At 40.7% G+C, this 19,646-nt stretch overlaps 2 protein-coding genes across 2 annotated transcripts in view; one reads left to right on the top strand and one right to left on the bottom strand.

The window, feature by feature from the left end:
• Positions 1–19,646, bottom strand: part of LOC143425253 (chymotrypsin inhibitor) — a 156,268-nt gene that overhangs the window by 113,308 nt on the left and 23,314 nt on the right. The gene's annotated exons all lie outside the window — the stretch shown is intronic.
• The window catches only part of LOC143425249 (neurotrimin), a 162,324-nt gene that overhangs the window by 127,657 nt on the left and 15,021 nt on the right, over positions 1–19,646 (top strand). Inside the window, exon 3 of the mRNA XM_076897896.1 lies at positions 3,121–3,328. Coding sequence (XP_076754011.1) covers positions 3,121–3,328 — 208 coding nt within the window. The remainder of the gene's footprint in view (positions 1–3,120; positions 3,329–19,646) is intronic.

Here is a 19,646-nt window from a genome sequence, read left to right as displayed (position 1 = left end):
GGACAAATGCCGTGAGGAAATTCTCTGGCAACAATTATATCGAATAATTGAATGGAATCGATACAGGATAGAGGAAGCTGCGAACGTTAAACACGGCGTAGTTTGTCAGGTAGCCATCAACCGAAAGATCCATCGAACGAATGACAGTTCCGCCGGTTATGGTTGATTTATCCTCAAGAGGCATCCTCCTTGCGAAACCGCGAGTTGACGGAAAGTATAGAGGGATCCGAGACAGGTGGAACCAGTCCGGGACTTTCGGATGCAGATATCAAATCCCTCCTACCCCCATCGCCTGTAAATCTGTCAGAGACCGGTGTGAAACGGTGGATGGTTGGATTAGGAGGTAGAGGTCGAGGACTGGTCGACCACCTAGTCGGAAACGCGGCATGAACTATTGCATTTGATATCCAGCTCGATGAATGGGAACGGTTGGCACCGTATCCATGGTCGGCGCCATCTCTGCCCACGATGTACGCGAATGTAGGTATAATACCCCGGCGTGCTTCCGCCAAGTATGATAACCAACTATTTACGGCTTCACTTGCGAATTTCTGTAATTTACGGAGACACACTGGCGAGAGACGCGCGACCGCAGACTGTGTCATTGTTATTTTTAATACGGAAACTTCCCCCGACCCTATGAACGCGTCTAGTGGAAGTTCGTCTTGTTTCTCTGATACCGTCTAATACCGAATGAACCTGAGAATTAAGTAAATACACAGCTGATCACAGAACCACACAAAGCGTACCGTATTCCGTTCGTATGTTTTCGATAAATAAAAATGCACCCATCATATTGCTATCGCTGTAAACGCGTGAATAATATACTTCCGTAATCATACGCCTGAGAGTCATATCTTTGCGAACGTGAACCGAATATGGAAACGTAATGTATCCATGTAATGCGCGCGAGCATTAGCGACATGCGAATTTAAAATGAAAACTAAATTGCTTTGTTTACCAGTGTAAATGTTCGGAGATTGATCAGAAAAGCTTTTACGTCGTAGACAAATATAGACACGATATACAGGACGATGGAGATACCAGGAACAGCGGATTTAAGCGTTTAAAGCCATTTCCACTTTTCCGTTCATTTAAAATTAATTCTCGCTATTCTACTAGAAATGATGAGATCTATACGAATTTCTAGCTCGAATGGTAACTCAATTTTCGTTTAATAGTACGTTTATGCAGATATATAGTATATTTCCGTTTTTCCTTTTTAACAATGCGAACAACGGATATTTTTATCAGTAGCAAAGAAAGTGATCGAATCAATGGCGACTAGATACGTCAGCTGATGGAGTGTTATAAGTAAAACGAATTGCTTCAAACACGTATACACAATATATCGAACGGAGTCGATATCCATTTGATGTTTTCATAGAAATATCGACGTGTATCAATTACGCGGACAATGAATATACAATAGTATCTGCGATAGTAACTGCGATACTTTTCATGCGCTACTCCTATTGTCGGGTGTATGTACCGACGGAAATGACGCCGACGAGAAATATCAAATTGTATAGCCATCCACCATAAACAATTATAAGTAAGTACGCTATCTAACTTATTGCATTCATTTTTAACAGAGAATTTAACCACTCTGAGCATTATCGACACCTGAAACGTATTTTTAGAAACGCGTAAAAACTTCTACTCACTTAGGATTCGAAATACACCGGTACTGTTAATCGTAGAGAGAAGCCTTCCGTCTCGCGGGCCCTCGAGTCTCGTGCCATCGGCAACAATCACGAGCACACGCATCGCTCCAAAAACGACAAGATTAAAAAAGATATCTCGTCGGGTAAATGTTTACCCCGAATGCATGAAACGGCAATTCCATTATCCTTCGCCTTTGAAGGCGGGGCACCGCGTGCGCGCGCGCGCGCGTCGCGAACGAAAATATCGCCAGGGCCAATGAAAACGGATCGCGGTGTTCACATAAGCGTGGAAACGTGATCACATGCTGGTAACTGCGGCGCAAAGCAGTCGGTGGAAATGCAGGTGTATGCATACACTGGCCATCAAGGGTCTGGCATATTCGAACAAGTGCAGAAATAAAAAGAAAAAGAAAAATAAAAAAAAGGAGTTTCGAGCAGGAACAGGCCCAGGCCTCTTCCAATGGGCACCAATATCTACGCAGAGTCTGATTATTCCGCGGTTCCTCTTCAATTACAGTTTTAAAAAACTGTTTTTTGCTCACAATAGAAATTCTTAGAGAAAATATGTAAATAATTTAGCCTATCTCTGGTTTAGAGGCTGAAAAGGTTGCATTACAGACACGAAGTTTCGAGTAAATCGAGTTTAGAGTTCATCTTCTTTGTATTTCTTCTCCATTAAATGTCGACACAAAGTGAAACGAGATACCATACCAGAGAAAACCATACTCCAACTTGTATCATCGCGATAACTTCATTTTTAACACTTTCATCCTCTCTAAGCCGTTCGGTTCACTATGGAAAATGGTACCTTTGGTGCGAAAAAACTTGGATGAAAGTAAAAGAGACCGCTACTGTGATATCGCTAACGTTAATATACATATCAGTTCGAAACTGATAAAGACATGAAAGGAAGATTTGCCGTGGATGGTCCGCAAACCGAACAACTTCAATGCGTCCTGCCTGCTCCCTGGATGTGAATGGTTCTTCGTACTTTCAAAGCTTTTTTTCCGTTTCTTTTTTGTTTTTTTCTTTTTTTTCTTAACGGCTTAATTCCCTAACGGCAAACCAGCGGGTGAGTTTTTACAGCGACATGCACAGCCTTCCTCGCGTTTCCATTTCCCGCGCCAACCTTTTTCTTTTTTGGCAGTTTCTTTGCTAACCGATATGGCAAAGTGCACCCAATACAGAAAATGTCTACGTGCCCTATCCTCGGCCGATTTTTCCATTTGGTTAGGCTACGAGTGTACCGGAAACACCTTCCGGTCTGGGAGCAACGTTTCCAGGGTCGTTCTCTGAAATGGCGCTCCTTTTTTTTTTTTTTAATTTGTCGCATGAAATTATTACAGCGATCGTGATAATAAAAAGAGTAATATGATGTTCAAATATCTTTTAAAGAAAAAACTTGATTCCGCTGTAATGTATTCTAGTAAGAAAGAGTTTGATTTTGTTACAGGTAGCATGGCTGCGCGTAGATACCCAAACTATATTAACGATAGCCAGCCACGTTATCACGAAGAACCATCGAATAGCCGTTTCTCACAGCGATCACCGCACATGGTTCCTCCACATACGGGAAGTAAAAGAATCTGACAGAGGATGGTACATGTGTCAGATTAATACCGATCCAATGAAGAGCCAAATTGGCTACCTCGAAGTTGTCGGTAAGTACAGACGACGTGATCCGTTTCGTGTTGGTTAATCCTCTCGACTTTTATCAATTTCTGATACGGCAGTTTGCGATTACTTTAATCCTTTTCCGTCGTAATTATGTTTAAGCGGGACGTCGCGCTGAAATAATTATTTCTAAATTCTCGTCAGAATGTGTACCGTGCTGGGAAACTTAGATTGTAACAAAGTGTGGGAAATAGAAATAACTAGACGGCACGATATGCTTTAGGCGTGTTTATTACTTTACAACCGGGAGATTCGTAGAACTGTTACTCCATATTTGTTACAAGATCGATCGGATAAATCGATGATCGTCCATTGGTCATTCGAGACGAGGTTCTTGCAACCCTTGAATCGAAAGGCGTGATCGTCACACACTTATCAGCAGCATCTATCAATAGCATTGTTCGAACGATTACGTCACCTGGACGTTACACGACGATACGCGGATCTAATTCGCGATATCTTAATCAAGTCTGACAAGCTGTGAGAATCTGATACCGCATCAACCACGTAGTTATCTCTTTGCACAAATGATTTGTTGCTTGCTCACGGTGTACCAATTGCGCTTTAATAATGCATATTCTCGTGTAGTTAATCATCATATGCGATACTTAATGATGACCGTGGAATTTTTCATAATTTCTTCGAAGAATAACCTTTTCATCTGTTGCTGAACACTGGTTCCCTATTCATTTCTCCACATGTTCCGAATTATTGTAATTGAATTTTTCTTAACACGTTGAGGCTCGCTCTGAATTCGATAATAGATGACGAAAGCAAATGTTTTTATTTAGTCGCTGCTGGAGTCTACAGAATAAAAGTATTATTTTTTTCTAACAAATGTTTTTAATGTAGTCAAAAAAAGGAAAACGATATGATACGGACTCGACCTGCCGGAAAGGGATCCGGACGGAGTCCGGATGAAGCGAGTACCATAAAACCTGGTCACCATCAAAAGCCGGGAAAGTCCCATCAGGGGGGAGCGTGTTGACGGGGATGAAGTAGTAGGCGTTTTAGAAACAGCTAATTGATCGGAAAGGTCAACGCCTACTGCCTAGGTTAGCCTAGTTAAAAGCCTAGGCGAAAGAAGCAGTTAGTTAGTTTTATTTTGAAAAGGGCTAGAAAAAATTAAACGAGGTACAGACGGCCATAGTGTTAGAAATACATATTCATTTCTTAAGAACACTCTATATTATCGTTTTCTTTTTTTCAATTGCCTGTCTCCGAATTCCTGCGCCTAACTTAGTTAGTCTCCTACATTAAAAAATGGCATACGTCTATATCTACATCATCTATTTACGTAAACATGTTAAATGTTGAAAATATTGCTACCCGTAACACTGTTTCAGACGCTGCTCATATCATCTTCACATTTGAGGATACTTTACCAGAGCGCGGGGAAATGTTTTTGAAAAGCACAGTAATTTCTATAATTGGAAACTAACGAATTGTATTGCCTTGTTCAGGAGGTTTGCAATTTAATTACGAAATACAACGAAACGTTTTTAGCTCGAGTTGTAGCATTTTTGACAAAATTATTTTCTAAAAAAAGTATGAGTGAGCTATTTTTTGCATATTCTCCACCCATGTCTGAAACAAATGTAAGAGCCGTATCAGATGTATGAACGATGATGTATTGTATATTCGGGGAAGAGATGTCAGCCGCGCTTGAGGTCACGATAGGTTTTTATCTTAAATACGTCGTTGGGCGACGAGCAGTTGAACAAAGCTAAAAATCGATCACTACGCGCGGTAGAAATAACATGGGCTACACTTCCGACCTCTTAACATTCTTTAGTAATAAATATATATTAAACATTACACAAGGAAAAATGAAATCTCATTTAGACAATAATCGTGTATCACCAACAAAGATCACGCTATGATAGTTCAAGTATATTTCGCGCTCTCTCGATTATTATTATATTTAAGTGCGTTCGTGTAATTTCCTTAACCCACCCATCGATATCCTTTCCCGAGTATAAACCCGAGATGTGACGAAATCGATTACCTAAAAAGTTTCGAAAGTTCCTATGGAAAAACTGATCTCGTGAAAGATATGTGGAATGTAGAGAAGCGTGTTGCATAATAGAAAGACACCCATTTTACACTGGTACAGTTATAAAACATTTTTTAAATACTTTTTAGTTCACGGTTATGCATGAGCTCAAACGAAGTCGCTTGCGCTAGTGTTAGGATATCAATAGAATTCTGGTATACGCAAACCTGTTATTTTAAATAGATAATACAACTTTTCAGCTGCTTTTAAATTACCAAAAAATGTGTTCGAACTAGGTTAGGAAAGGTATCTACCGGTTAATTCCCGACGTTTGGTTTAACGTGGGTGTGATTAAGGGATTAGACTTTGTTGAAAAATGATCCTTAACCACTTATGTTTTTTTATAGTTTGTTTTTCGGTAACTGATGGGGAGTGTAGTCGACAAGGTTTGTGTATGTATATCGTACGGTTGTTACTCCTTTAAGACTCTCGACAAATTCTCGACAAAATCTAGCGATTCTCACGACAAATTGATTCTCGACAAATACTTGTTATTCTCATGGACTCTCTAACTATTCCGGCGTATTTAAAGGCTCGCCGGTAGGTGTGTTTTTTAGCTAGGACATACGGATTCGTCCTTACACATTTCTCGAAGTTTGGTGAGGGAAGCGGCTGCCGACTATAATTGGTTACTGCAAATTCTGACAAAGTAACCGCCCCAAACCGTCGGTCACCCGCAGGTACCCAATCTTACCCTCGGGTGACGCACACCTGAGTTCCGCATGTCCTAATCTTGACCGTAGCAAGCAATAAACCCAAAAAGCACCTCGACTTGATTTATAGGAAAACGGCACAAAGATTTAAAGAAACGACGACGACCTTTAGTAGGTATGCGGAGTAAACAGTAATTACCTCGACTTCGAAAGTAATGGCTTTTTGGAGATTATTCCCGTTACGGACATCTGTTTGCCAAATGTGGCTATATTTCAAACAATAAAGTCCACTGGGACTTAACACTACCAATTATTCTAACAACAATCATCCTAAATAGCCACGACTCGTTTTATTCGAATCTGCTGAGAAAGTAGCCCATTGTAAAAGTTTTCCTTGATTAGTTATGATAACTTCAATTAGTTGGCCGTGTAACTTTTTTGTACGACCGTTTCTACCCTCATCGAAAAAAAAGAAAATCTTTCCCCTTTTTTGGCTTAATACAATGGAGAGAAACATTCGGTATCACGGTTTGCATAAAATTTGAAAGTCGAAGGAAACGGTTCTACCGTTACTCGTTTCCAATTTTTCGGTTTTCTGTGAATTTCGTTCGGGATCAGCAGAGAAATGTTGCAACGACAGTGACGGGGTTGTCGCTTTGCTTAGTAATCGTAAAATGCTGTCACGATGCTGATGATTCCAAAGTATTTCGTAAGAAATTAAATGTTGCCGGTTTGACTCATTTATTCTCGTGAATTCATGGATTATATTCGTGTACACTTCGTGTGATTTAGTTAAATTTGTCAGCGTAAACATGCACCGGTACTACTATCGGATCATAGGGAATTCTAAAGAGATAAAACAAGTGATAATCAATTTATTATATTATTATACGCAGATGATTTTAGCGTGTTATTTAAAAAAGGTATCTATTTTTGTAATTTTACATACAGAAAATTTTTTATAATCCATTAACTTTTATCATAATAGCTAGAATAATGTTTTCAAATAATTATCAATTAAAAACTAACAAGAGTTTACGAAATACAACTATTGCATGAGAAAAGCATCGTTATTCGGATAACGCAGGCGAATCAGATGGAAACCAAATTTAATCCAAGTAGAAAGTTACCCATGCGAAATTTTTGGAAAAAAAATACGAGAACTTTAGAGACATTGAATGGAATCAATTATGAGTTTATATAAACTAGTCCTATTAAACGCAAAACCGATTTGACATTTCAGTAATGCAAATAACTTACTTCTGTTCATTGGATATAATGAGTTTCAGCGAAAAGTTGCGAATGTGGTTTTACTCACACTTTCAGGGTGTATTTAAATTGTACTTTCAGCCCACAACCTAAATTCCCTAAACCGTCCTCACGATTATTTATGTGGATGGAAATGTGTTTCGTTCTTAAAATCCACCATAGCCAAATACCAATTATGTATTTTACGGATGTTATAAAATCACACGTGAGCCACGAGATCCGCGAGATAATTAATTTAACACCTCTTGACCTGCTTGCAAAAAGTATACTAATATCATATCATCGTTGTATAATAGAATAAACAATTCTCGAATTTTAATCAGAATAACGAATGTTCGTTTATAAGAACAAAATAAGATGCGCATGAAACAGTGTGGAGATGCAGTTAAATTAAATAATCTTAATCCAGAGTGTTTGTATACCAAACATTTCAAGAGCTGGAAATATGAATGTTGCCGAAGTGGAGAAATTCGAGTGATTTTCTCTTCAACGAGTGCGATGAACCAACGTTTGTTAATGAAGCGGAAAGTGGTTTGTTCGGAACATCCTATGTAAATTGACTCGGGGGGGGGGGGGGGGGAGGGATTGCAATTGTACGCTTTCCTCGGACAGCACAGATCAGGGCTGGTCTGCGCAGATAAAATATACATACTTATTTACCATTAGGTGCAAACAACTTGATGCAATATGTGTTCTTAGAAGAAAATGGATATACTCAACCGGATACCTGTAACAAATCAGGCAATTGGAGTTAACGATCTACCGATACAAGTAGATACTTTTTTTCTTTTTGCGGTATCTGTCCGATGATACAAACTCTTTCAATTTTAAACAAAATACTTATTACTCCGAGTTAATTGCTCGAAAATTTTCAGTCCGGAGAATCATGGACCATCGACACACAGGCACACAGAAAAGTAGCAAAATCTTGTAATAGGGTCACCATTGATTACCCCGACAATGCCAGGCGCGCGCAATAGGAATGTCGAGCACCGTCCACGGTCCTCCATACCCGACCGCAGACGGGTTGCTAAAAAAAAAAGGACTCCGGACGTGTTATCGTTCGTCCCTTAAGTACGTACCTTGGTCATCCAGTCGGACGTCTCTCAGAGTGTACAGTACTTCCGGTAGCGAGCAGTGACAAGATGCAAGGTTCGTTGGCCACGTTCGTTATATATTTTACGTGCTTCCTTGCTAAATCAAATTGGTATTCTCAGGATACGCCGCCACCCTCCTCCCGTCCGCGGCAATACAATCCTATCCCAGTTCCATCCTCGCGCACCAACTCTTTACCCCGGGACTCGCCCTTCTTTTAATGCGCGGGCCCGGTTCGAGCCACATAGTCGTCCGCGCGCTAGACTCCAGATAATAATCTAGCTACTGGCTACTTTTACCGAACGTCAACTCCTATTCAAGAAACCGAACCGTTTATACCGGAAGTAGAGATATAAACCGGCGCTCGAGGACACTCGTCAACCAAACGGTAACTTAAGAAACCGTTCGGGTGACGACGACGGTCGAACAACTTTTCCTACTACTCGGTTCAAGGTTGTTCTCGTCCCTTACCTGCAGACACGATGCGTATCACCAGTAATGGATCCATTTTCTGTTTAATAAAATAGTACAACTCCTTATTTATTTGAAATGTTACAAACTTTACAGGCTGGGCAATTATTACATAATTCATTTCCCAGGAGAATGGTATCCATTCTAGTCTTTGCTTGTGAGGCAATCCGCCGACTTCGATCCACCGTCTCGTATAAATCGTACCTATATATCTGACTTACCAGTAATCGATGACCGTTAATTATTGCTGTACCGTTGAACAAGTCAGAGTATAACTTGACAAATATCGATAAAAATTTTTCTCTCGTTTAGGGTATCGTTAATACCTACATATATCCTTTGTAGCGTACGCGAGTTGGTCGGTTTCCAAGCAGTAATTTCCCAACTACAACTTTTGGGATGTATAGTAATATATGTAGTAACCTATGAATCGATAAACTCATTACGAAAATATCATATATTAGACGCGAACATGCGATGTAATTAATTTTAGATAATTACTAGTACTAATAACGAATAACGTTTTACATTTTTTCAATTATTCTACTTCCGAGTAGGATTACTCGGCTTTTATTTCGATCTGTTCAATTAGTTGTTATACCTATTTCGTATTCAATCATATGCGTTTCTCGAGTGAAACTGGCAATTGAATAAATGTAAAAAATTTAAAACTATGTAGTCATCTGACAGGATCGTTGAATGATAGTGATCAACATTAAATTACAAAACGAAGTCGTAACTGAGGATCCTCGTCGGACCACAGCACGAAAAGTGGCTTCCATTGTCATCGAAAAAATGCATTACGGTGGTGGTACTCGTTGACTCAAAATGATTCTGCCATGTATCGGTGTTCGACTGAACCCTGGAGTCGATCGTAATGTTAACAAAAATCAATTCCGTTGATACCGTCGTGAAAACTTCGTATTCAGTTTTGGGAAACACCGTATTATCCTATCCTCGCTAAAATTGATGTAATTCTGCACCAATTTGTACATCGCGTTTTAAAAAAATACTTTTTTCTGCCTTCTTTTTATTCTCTTTGTAGGAGCTTTCAAAGTGACTTAAGAAGTTTGCAACTCTCCGGTGCACACCTCGCCAACCCATTCTTGTTCCATCGCTATCTATATCTGCGATACTTTGCATGCAAACTGATTTTATATTATGCCATTTGTAAACACGATGTTTACATACGGTATACGCCCACTGCGTAGGACATCTCGAACGTCCCTAAACCATCTTGGTGGCAACCGAGGCGAACGTTGCCAAAAAAGAGGAAAAGGCAAAGCGCATGCTGTATCATTTAAACGAATTATTTAGAACGTTACACGTAAATTCTCCACATTACTCGGCATTGTATACGCCTCGCCGTAGCGGCGGGTATCATGCTGGGTCTCAATTGAAACACCCTAATTAAACGTTGTAAACAGCGGCGAGAGTTTGCACTGGAATTCTCCGCTCTTGTTGGTGGCAAACACTTCATGCCCCGTTGTTATTCATTACGCGCCACGGGGAAGGTTAAGCTGCACGTTAACCACTTCTTCTCATCCTTCGAGCTGTTGATCCAACCTCTCTTCCTCTCGCCAGCTGCTCTCACCCAGAGCCAAGGCAGGGATTCTTCCGCGTTGCCACTCGGTGCCCATTACTTCTCCTCTAATATCGCGAAATGCGCGTAATCTGGGACGCCACTCGAACAGCCAAGAAAACCCTCCGATCCAACGTCTCGTACGGCCGAGTAATCAGACCAATGGAGGGTCCGTGGATTATTCGTTTCGAAGGTGCAAATATCAGGGTTGCCGACCGTCACCTCGTAAATCCTCTCTAAATCCTATCCACGAGATTCCTTCACGGTTACAACGGACCCGGTGTTACTTGACGCGCTCGAATGACGCCGTTTGCCGCCCCTCCCTTTCACTATCTTGGATTTACCGCGGATAAATTTATCTACAACGAAACGACGCTACCGTGCGGCTTTTAACGGGATGAAGGCGCAAATTCTGTTATTTCGTGGCCACCATGTCGTTCGTTTGTCATAATTCTGTGAGTTTCATCGAACTAGTGAGAATAATTTAGTTGATTCAGTTTAGTGGTTTGCGTTACTTTATTGGTGCATGATGGGAATTGAGATTTCTTCATTTATTCTGTATGCAAGTAACATCTAATGTTACGATGTCAAAATTTAAAGTTCGAGAGTCTTTTCAAAGCTTGTACCCTCTTTCGATTAATAGATAGCTATTAATTTACTTGGCCTTAATATTATATTGGTTTTGTAAACTTTACAGTGAAGTTTGAAGCAAGTGTCTTATTAATTTTCACGCGACGAAATTAAAATTAAAATTACTTTTATCATTTTCCGTAGTTAAGAAAATTTAAATTTAGAAATTTGATCGGCTACTTCTGTAATTTTTTTTAATGAATTTCCATAGTTGCAAAATAGAGATTGGGAGGGACCAACTAAATCTATCAATTTCATCGATACGTATGTGTAGAGTGTGAACGATTCTGATTATGTGCGAATGGTTATGCGTGGACTACAGAATGATTAGAAGGCAATAAATACAGTGACCGCGTGTGATTGGGTTCGAGAGGTTGAGATGCGAAAGAAGAGTGTTCGGAACCGAGCGGCAGGACCTGACGACAGGATCGTGTGACTGCGAATGATAAGGGTGATGTGGAGGATGATGGACGCACGAGGAATGCATGGGGAACAGGGTGAATCGAAAAGTAGGAGCGAAAGTAGTCAGTGTTTAGTGGGCAGCGATTAAGTAAACAGCGAATTAGAATTAGAATTAGGAGGTACAAAGTATTTAGTGACTAAGACTGTTAGTTAATAAAGTAGTAGTTAGTATTATTTATTAGCGGCAGTGAAAAATTATTTCTCCTCTGAATACCCGTGAGATTTTCCTACATATGCATAGTGAAACTGTGAAATGATGAATTATGGTTAGAAAAAGAAAAAAAGGTAAAGGGTGGAGATCTAATTTCGGCGGTAGAAATTGTTAGATCATGCGAGCAACATAATTTTCTACCAAGGTCTACTTGTTGTATAACGACCACTCTTGTCTAAGGATTCTAGTCACTGCACAATTCGGAAGGGTATGAATTACAGATCTCGTTTAGATACGAGCGCTCTATCTAATTACCAATCCCTAGAAATAATGCCTAATATTTCTCCCCCGTAGCCATTGAGGCACAATCTGACACCGTTCTAACGAAATAGAGAGAGAAAAAGGAGCGTTAAATGCAACCGACCAATCACGTCTCTCCCTATTAATAAAAACAGGGGTCGGTATTACCTCGAATATTCCTTTTCCGCCTGCGGCGATATGACGTAGATTCAGTGATCTGTACGAGGCGCTTTCAAGCCGTAGCTTCATGTACCCCAAGTAAGTAAACACTCCACGGAAGCCATGCATCCTGGCCTACGTATTGCCAACAGCCGAACAATTTCGATCGGGCCGGTGAATTGTCCTACGGACCGTGTGTCTCAGCGAAGTGATCTATTGTTCCCGGAACTCGATGCTCGTTTCGGAGTGTCGAACTTTCTCCTCCGCGTCCGCGCCCCGCCACGACCTGCCGCCGTTACAAAGGCATTTCCACCCTTTTTCCATTCCCTTCCAATCGCTTTCTCTCTCCTCTTTTTTCGTCGTTCTCATCCGTCCACCGTTACCTCGTTCGTAACCCCTTCTCTCCCCCTGTTTCCTTCTCCACCAACTCCCCGCGCGATTCCTTAGCGGATAACAAGATATCAACGGACCGTCGTCGGACGGGAAATATCTTCCGGCGGAGAAAATTGTCCAGAACTCGTCAGGGGGCTACGCGGGTCAACGCTCGGAAGCAAAGAGCGAAAGAAAAACGGGGAAACGAAGAGGATCCGAAGGGTGGTTTTAGAGAGAAGCGAGTGAGAGAAGGAGAGACCGGGTATTTTCCTTGTTATCCAGCAACAACGTCGGAACGTACGTACCGCCAAATACATAATAAAACGATCTAGGTCTGGGCTTTTCTCGCTTTCTCCCCTTGGAGGTGTGTCAGACGTCTTTCTCTACTTGTTTGGTCAACAGGCAAACCGCTTGGGTATACCATACAATCCATGGAAGGAGATGCATTCAGCGATACCGGGAGGAGAAATGAGTTTTGAAAAATTACGCAACCTTTCCGGTTTATCCGAAGATTCGTCTGGAGAGAATGTTTAAGGTTAATAAGATTATTTGGTCGTTCGAAGCAAATTGATTAAATAATGGTTTATTTCATCTTTTCTATATATTTTACGTTTGAAATTAAAATGGTGATTCCACTATTGTTGCAAAAGTATTACATAAATAATACATTTGTTTTTTCTATTCGCTGAGTATCCCCTTCTAATTATTAAACTTCCATTTACGAGAACAACTCGCTCGTTACTTCCCCCGCTAATTATCTACGGAGATACGTGGCATCGCACACTTTGCGGAGGAGTGACACAGTATTCTGCATTCAGCAAACACAGCCGTGATTAGGAAACGCGCGCTATACGTGCACGCGTCGAAATCGCTTGAACCTTTCGACGATTCTATAAACCGATCTGTTCCAGTAGATAACAACCGTTCAAATAGGATTATCTAGACGCATTGTTGTAGACGCTGCCTGTAACCGGTTGGTATACTTGATAGGCCACGAATGAAACGCAAGACACCCTGAATTATTCACGAAGTCGTGGCAAGCTCGAACGTGCTAATTAACCGACAGCACGTTGTCACGTAAGGTTTCTCCTTAAACAGAGAATTAAACGTCAAAACAGACAGATCTGTTGCCGATATAGGGTGAGTAATAGATTGATGGAATAAGCCCCGTTCGACTTGCCTTAATGAAACCCTCGCCTCGATCGGCTCGGATGTGGACTTCGTTAATTGATCGAAACACCGCACCCGCATTTGATATTCAATTAACAATTGATTTCACTTGTTTCAGACAATTTAACGAGGATAAACACGGCTAATAATTTACCAGAAACTTATTGAGGATACGTAACATAGCTTTCCAAGTTATCAATTTATATTGTTGATTAAGGTCGCCATTTTAAGTAATACCGTATTTGCTAAAGTATTTGAAAGGGGGTAAATTCATCAAATTTGAAAACGAAACATCTTTATTTATTTTAAACGTTTTTAGTGTCCGCATTGAAATGAATATACCTATACAAAATACGTTACGGTACAATTTAATTACTTTCGTTCTTATTCACTGAATCTCTCGCGCCTCTGTTCATTCGCATCCCTAATACGACCACATATCACATGCCAATTTCGATTCACTCAATCATTGCTCACAATCAGATTGACCGAGCGCAATTTAACTGTAAATACATTGATTACTGATAATAAACGTACAAATAAACTAACAACTTTAAATGTATGATACATTTATAAGGAAAACATTTTTAATACACATCAACCCTCGCGTGTATACGAGGAACTGATAATCGTAACGGTGAGAAGAGAAAAAAAAATGAGCCAACTTAAAACTCTAATTAAGAGAAAGAAGATAAGTGACATGGTGTTTGACATACACACATACATATTTATCATATATTCATCGTTATACAAGATTGCAAAGTGATGGCAACTACCTTATTATTCGATTATTCGCTAGTATTACTGGCAATTGCACTCGTATGAACGGTTCGAGATTTGCAATATTATAGACAATGGTTCGTTTTCCGGAACAGCTTTCAGCCTGTATATCGCGGAAATGCGATTGGAAATCTGTCTATGACGTAGCGCCTGGATGATCACGCGACGAATCAGATTAGCTCTCTGTGCCGTTGCAGAGGATTTACAGATTGCACTTCTTGATACGGTTCAGAAACCGCGTATCACCGCGTATCATCGTTCGCGTTCGTGTATTCATCAAGACCTTTTTAGGATTGCCGCATTGTTAATCGTCGAAAATAATACCTCGTTAAGAACAGCCCTTCCTTTGCATCGATATTGTACGAGCCTATTATTCGTTAAACGTCAAGACCAGGAGAATTATGTTCGGGATACATTCGATTACATCTAACACGTAAGATCTATAAAAATCGCCAAATTAAAAGACTCGAAATCACCGTCATTCCGCATCCTCGAGTTTCGCTCTTAAATCAAAGGCAATTGAGATTCATGGCTAATTAAACACGGGAAAATACCTGAATTCGTTTCTGTATGACTTTAAACAGACTAATGATCCCGCGTAAAAACTAGAGGGACTCCCCCGGTGTACAACCTGGCTAGTCAACGAATAGAATCGTTGTTATCAGCTAATGGAGGGGAGGGGCGGGCTCATTTTGTGCATGCGTGGCTGCACGATACGCTGATTAATCGCGTCGAACTACGTGGTCTACCTCTTCGAACGGACTATAGGCCACGCGGGCACATCGTACGAGCTTGATGCACGATCGTATATACACGCGCACACATGGACGTAATCTGTAAACACGACGTTCACGCGGTCATAGTTAGGTAGGTTTTAATCGTTTGTTTGACGCGTCGGTATGCGTCGGTGCTTACCGAGGCTTTTGCGCGGCGGAAATAAATGGGGCCGCGATTTATTTATAAATCCAATTTGTTCTACGACACGCGAGAGGGATGGTTCCTCTCTGTCGGTCATAGCTTTCAATATTTTTCAACGAACGCGCGAGCCACTGGACTGATTGGACACCCCATCCGCACGTATCGCACGCACGCGTCTACCATTACAGACCAAGTTACTGCCCAGTATTCCCTGCCCATTGTAACGTTTAACACGGATAAACCGCCGCGCTGATAATCCTTTGTGCGCCTATTTACCCCCGCGATCCGGCTGCTACGAAAGAGACAACCGATTAAAAACTGACCGAGCGAACTGTTTTTTCAAAGTTGCTCCAATTCAAATCATCCAGGGGTTGTTTCGCGCCGATTCTTTCAAACGAGGCTTCAACCGGTCACCTTTCCCTTTTTTTTTTTTACCTGTATGTGCGTGTAATGAGATTTCAATCGATGTCTGTTTAATCGGGTGTTCCACATACGTATCGTGCAATTGTATTCAAACAGCGTGATATTCAATCGTGAAATTTTCCAAAAAATTTATGGCCAAATGAAATTTTGCAAAAATGTTACGAACAATGGGTGATCGAAGTTAGCGTGTTTGTCGAGTTTCACACAAAAGTATCGAATGCAGTGCATCGTATCGTGTAATACAATAGATTCATTGGAACGAAACCGACAGTATTACGAAGAATGATAAACAGTTTTTGCGTTATTGTTCTCGGAAACACATCGTTGAGTTTTTATTCTCGTTTCGATGCTTCTACAGAGGAAGAACAAGTAAAACGCTCTTTTGGTCGCGTAACGAGTTCAAGTTTATGAATATTCAAGCTCAACTTTACGAAAAGTTCTGATTAAACTTGTGCGTTTGTCGACGCAATGGTTCGCTTTTGTGTTTGGAACGATTATTCGGTGATTTCAAAATACGCGTTGCGCGTAATTTTGTGGGAATTACAAAATATAAAAAGTAACTTCTTTTTGTCATTTTTACAATCTCCTTCCGTAGAAATATCCACGCCGCTGGTAGCATGAAATATAAAATAAAATTGCATATTTTATCCGTGATAAAGTACTCTGTCCCTGTATTCCTCCGCAATAGGGCTTAGTTCTGGCAACAACGTATTTCCATTCACTGTGATCGGGGGCAACTGGCTTTCGCGTAAGTGTTCATGCGCTACGTGCAATAGTCGGTAAGAGAAAGCCATCCTACGTTTAAAATCTTTCCTTGACCTGAACGCTCGTTCCCCTGACTAGTGATAAAGAAATTGCCGCGTAATATAATTGTAAAAATACAAACGAGTGGAACCGAACTTTTATCAGAACCCCTTGTCTTACTCGTGTCCGATTATGACCGTGAAGCACAAAAGAAATCAAAATTTCTGAAAAAATGATTTCTTCAGTCAACGATTAGACTTATGCTATATAAGATCTCACTCTGCTGGTTCGAGAAAAATTTATTGAACAGCATCGTCCAGGACGGTTGTCAAATGCAGAGATTACGATATCGTTCAGGATCAATAACGAATCCTTTATTTCCACGCACACCACGTCCAATGCCACTCGTAAAAACCTTCGAACGGTACGTTCCATTTACGCACCTAAATTAAGCCACGCTCGGCTTGCGGTGATCGTCCAGTGAACGAATTCTCGTTTTTTTTCCCCTCTTTTCTTTTTCTCTCTTTTTTTTCTGTTTTCGACTCTGGTTTCAATCCTACACCCGAGATCGGTAGGAAGGACGTTCCGCGAAGCTTACGTCCAGGCCATACGCTGGGAAAGGGTGAATTCCGGCTTGCCAGGAGACGGTGGAAACACGGGACAGGATAAACGAGGCAGATTCAGATTGATGCAGGATGCGAGAAGTTGCCTTCGAACGAACAGACCCCGACCACACCCTTCTTCTCTCCTAGACAAAAGAGATAATGGCCGACGAAAAATATCCTCGTTAACGATTATAAATTATACCAGTATCGCGCGTGATCTTCGACCTAGACGTTGGGTGTGTAACGAGTTTCGAGGACGTCTCCTCATTTACGCGGAGAATAGAATTTTGGTTTCTACAGAGAATTCTATCAACGGTTAATTAAACACAGAAAAATGGGATTTTCATCTGTTGTGCATATAAAACATTGTATTAAATTTTGGGGGATATATAATTGTCCGGGATGTAATTAATTTATACACGGGCAGCTTCAAGCTTAAGTATTATGCGACGGATTCATTTCCATCCAGGGGACAAAGTTTGATTGTCTAGCTTCTTAACGCTATACTTCTTCTTGCATGGACCAAGAATTTTTGTACATATAGTTGATAGAATTCGTAAAGTATAGTCTATCAAAACTAATACAATTGTAATTAAGAAATAATTTTTATCGAAACGTATTGATTCGTAATAATACTTTTTAACTATATTTAGAAAGAATAGTTGGAATAATAACTCAGTGTAGAGAAATACAGTGTCTATCCGCTATATTGATTGCGAGTGTGTCTGACAACGGACACACTGTTTCCCCTTGGGCTTTATTTCTGCCTCGCGTCTCCTTTCATCGTCACACTTCGAGTCTCGTAAATTGCCAGCTGGACTGATCGAATAAAATAACACCTACCTTATACACAGCCTGTTTTCTAATAGATAGGACAAAATGCAAAGGGTGAGGGTGTAGTGAAAATCAGACAAAAATCGAAGAGAACAAAATTCTTCTTACTCTGTACTTATTTAAATGTTTTCATTAAAAATCCCGTGTTCCGTTCGTGCAATTGCATCGCATGCAATGAGTATGACCAAGTACTCGTTATTTCGTGATGAAAAAGTGTAAAGAGTTACACTGCATCTCGTGATTGCATTGAAGAGAGGTATTGTGTATAAATCAATTACAATTGAAAGGAACCGGCGAATCGATGGCACTTCTGTCATCATATCTCGTCTACCTTTCCACTCTGAATTCAATTCACTTTAATCCGTATTGAAAGCAATTTTATAAATACAAAGGATTCCCCGCGAAATGAGCGCATGTTCACTTTGCAAATGAAAAAAAAAGAGGCAAATGATTAATTAATAGAGTCAATACACACCGATGCATCTTCTACGGTGAATCGATTTAGAAATAAATTTTGATTCGTAACGTATCATTACGCATAGAATCGTTTCGATTATTTGTGCATAATTAATTTTATACGTATCGCCGTCAACATTACTATTAAGAAAAATCTGGAAATATGTGTTCGATAGGAAATATTTATTATTTTCAAAGACGTAAACTTTTACAGCAGCTAATACGTATACGTGTCACGGTGGAAATATAGTTTTCGTAACTGAACGTTAGGACCCGCTTTGCTTCGAATATATAATACTACATTAACGTAGTAAATTTTGTCGGTCCGATGGATGTCATTTAAAGAAGTATACAACTATATTAGAGCCGGGCGCGTGGCATTTCGAGATGGCAAAAATGGTTGTTGCTGTTTTATACTAAACAGGTATATTCAAACGATTGAGTTGATACGATCAATTTCTTCGAGCTAAAAATGGAACGACGATACTATATTACATTTAAGTTAATTACATTTGCAATAACGATTAAATATTCCTCATGTTATATAAATTATTTTTCTCTTTTAACCGTTTGCGTTGTACGTAGAACATAAAGCGCGATAAGATGCTCTACAACATCTTTTAGGCCGTGTGCACGATCGTGTTACGTAACCGAAATAACCGAGTTGTGATAAACAAAGCGGTGGTTAATTTCTAAGTGGCCTGCTTTACACGTTCGCTTTCTACGCGCTCTCGAACACAATAGTGCTATCCAGCGTGTCCGTATCTAACTCGATCGCGTGGAGTTAGTAGGTGTTAGGTGGCCAGATGAGAGGCAGTGGGTGCGTAAGAGAACACGGAGGTCAGAAGGCAGACGTGGAAGCTGAAACGAGCGTATGGACATCTCGTGAGCGGGGCGAGGGAAAGGAACGCGATGCTGGCCAGCTGGAAGGATGAACGGTGGGGATGGCGTACAAGTGGGCGGGCATCGATAGACCGTCCGGGTGGATTTCACCCGCCAATTCTGCATCACCCATACGGGCACTCAACCGCAAATCGAGTTCCGACTGTAGGGCGGAATAAAATCGACCTCAACCCTTCCACCACCCATCCACCGTTTCTGCTAACCGTGCTAGCTTCGGGCCGATCCGCGTCTAGGCGAATCCGGTATAAGACATTACTCGCAAGGGACGCGTT

Source organism: Xylocopa sonorina, chromosome 7, assembly GCF_050948175.1.
Source record: "Xylocopa sonorina isolate GNS202 chromosome 7, iyXylSono1_principal, whole genome shotgun sequence".
Taxonomy (NCBI): Eukaryota; Metazoa; Arthropoda; class Insecta; order Hymenoptera; family Apidae; genus Xylocopa; species Xylocopa sonorina.
Note: the sequence above shows the minus strand (reverse complement) of the source record. Positions and strands in the feature narration are given on the sequence as shown.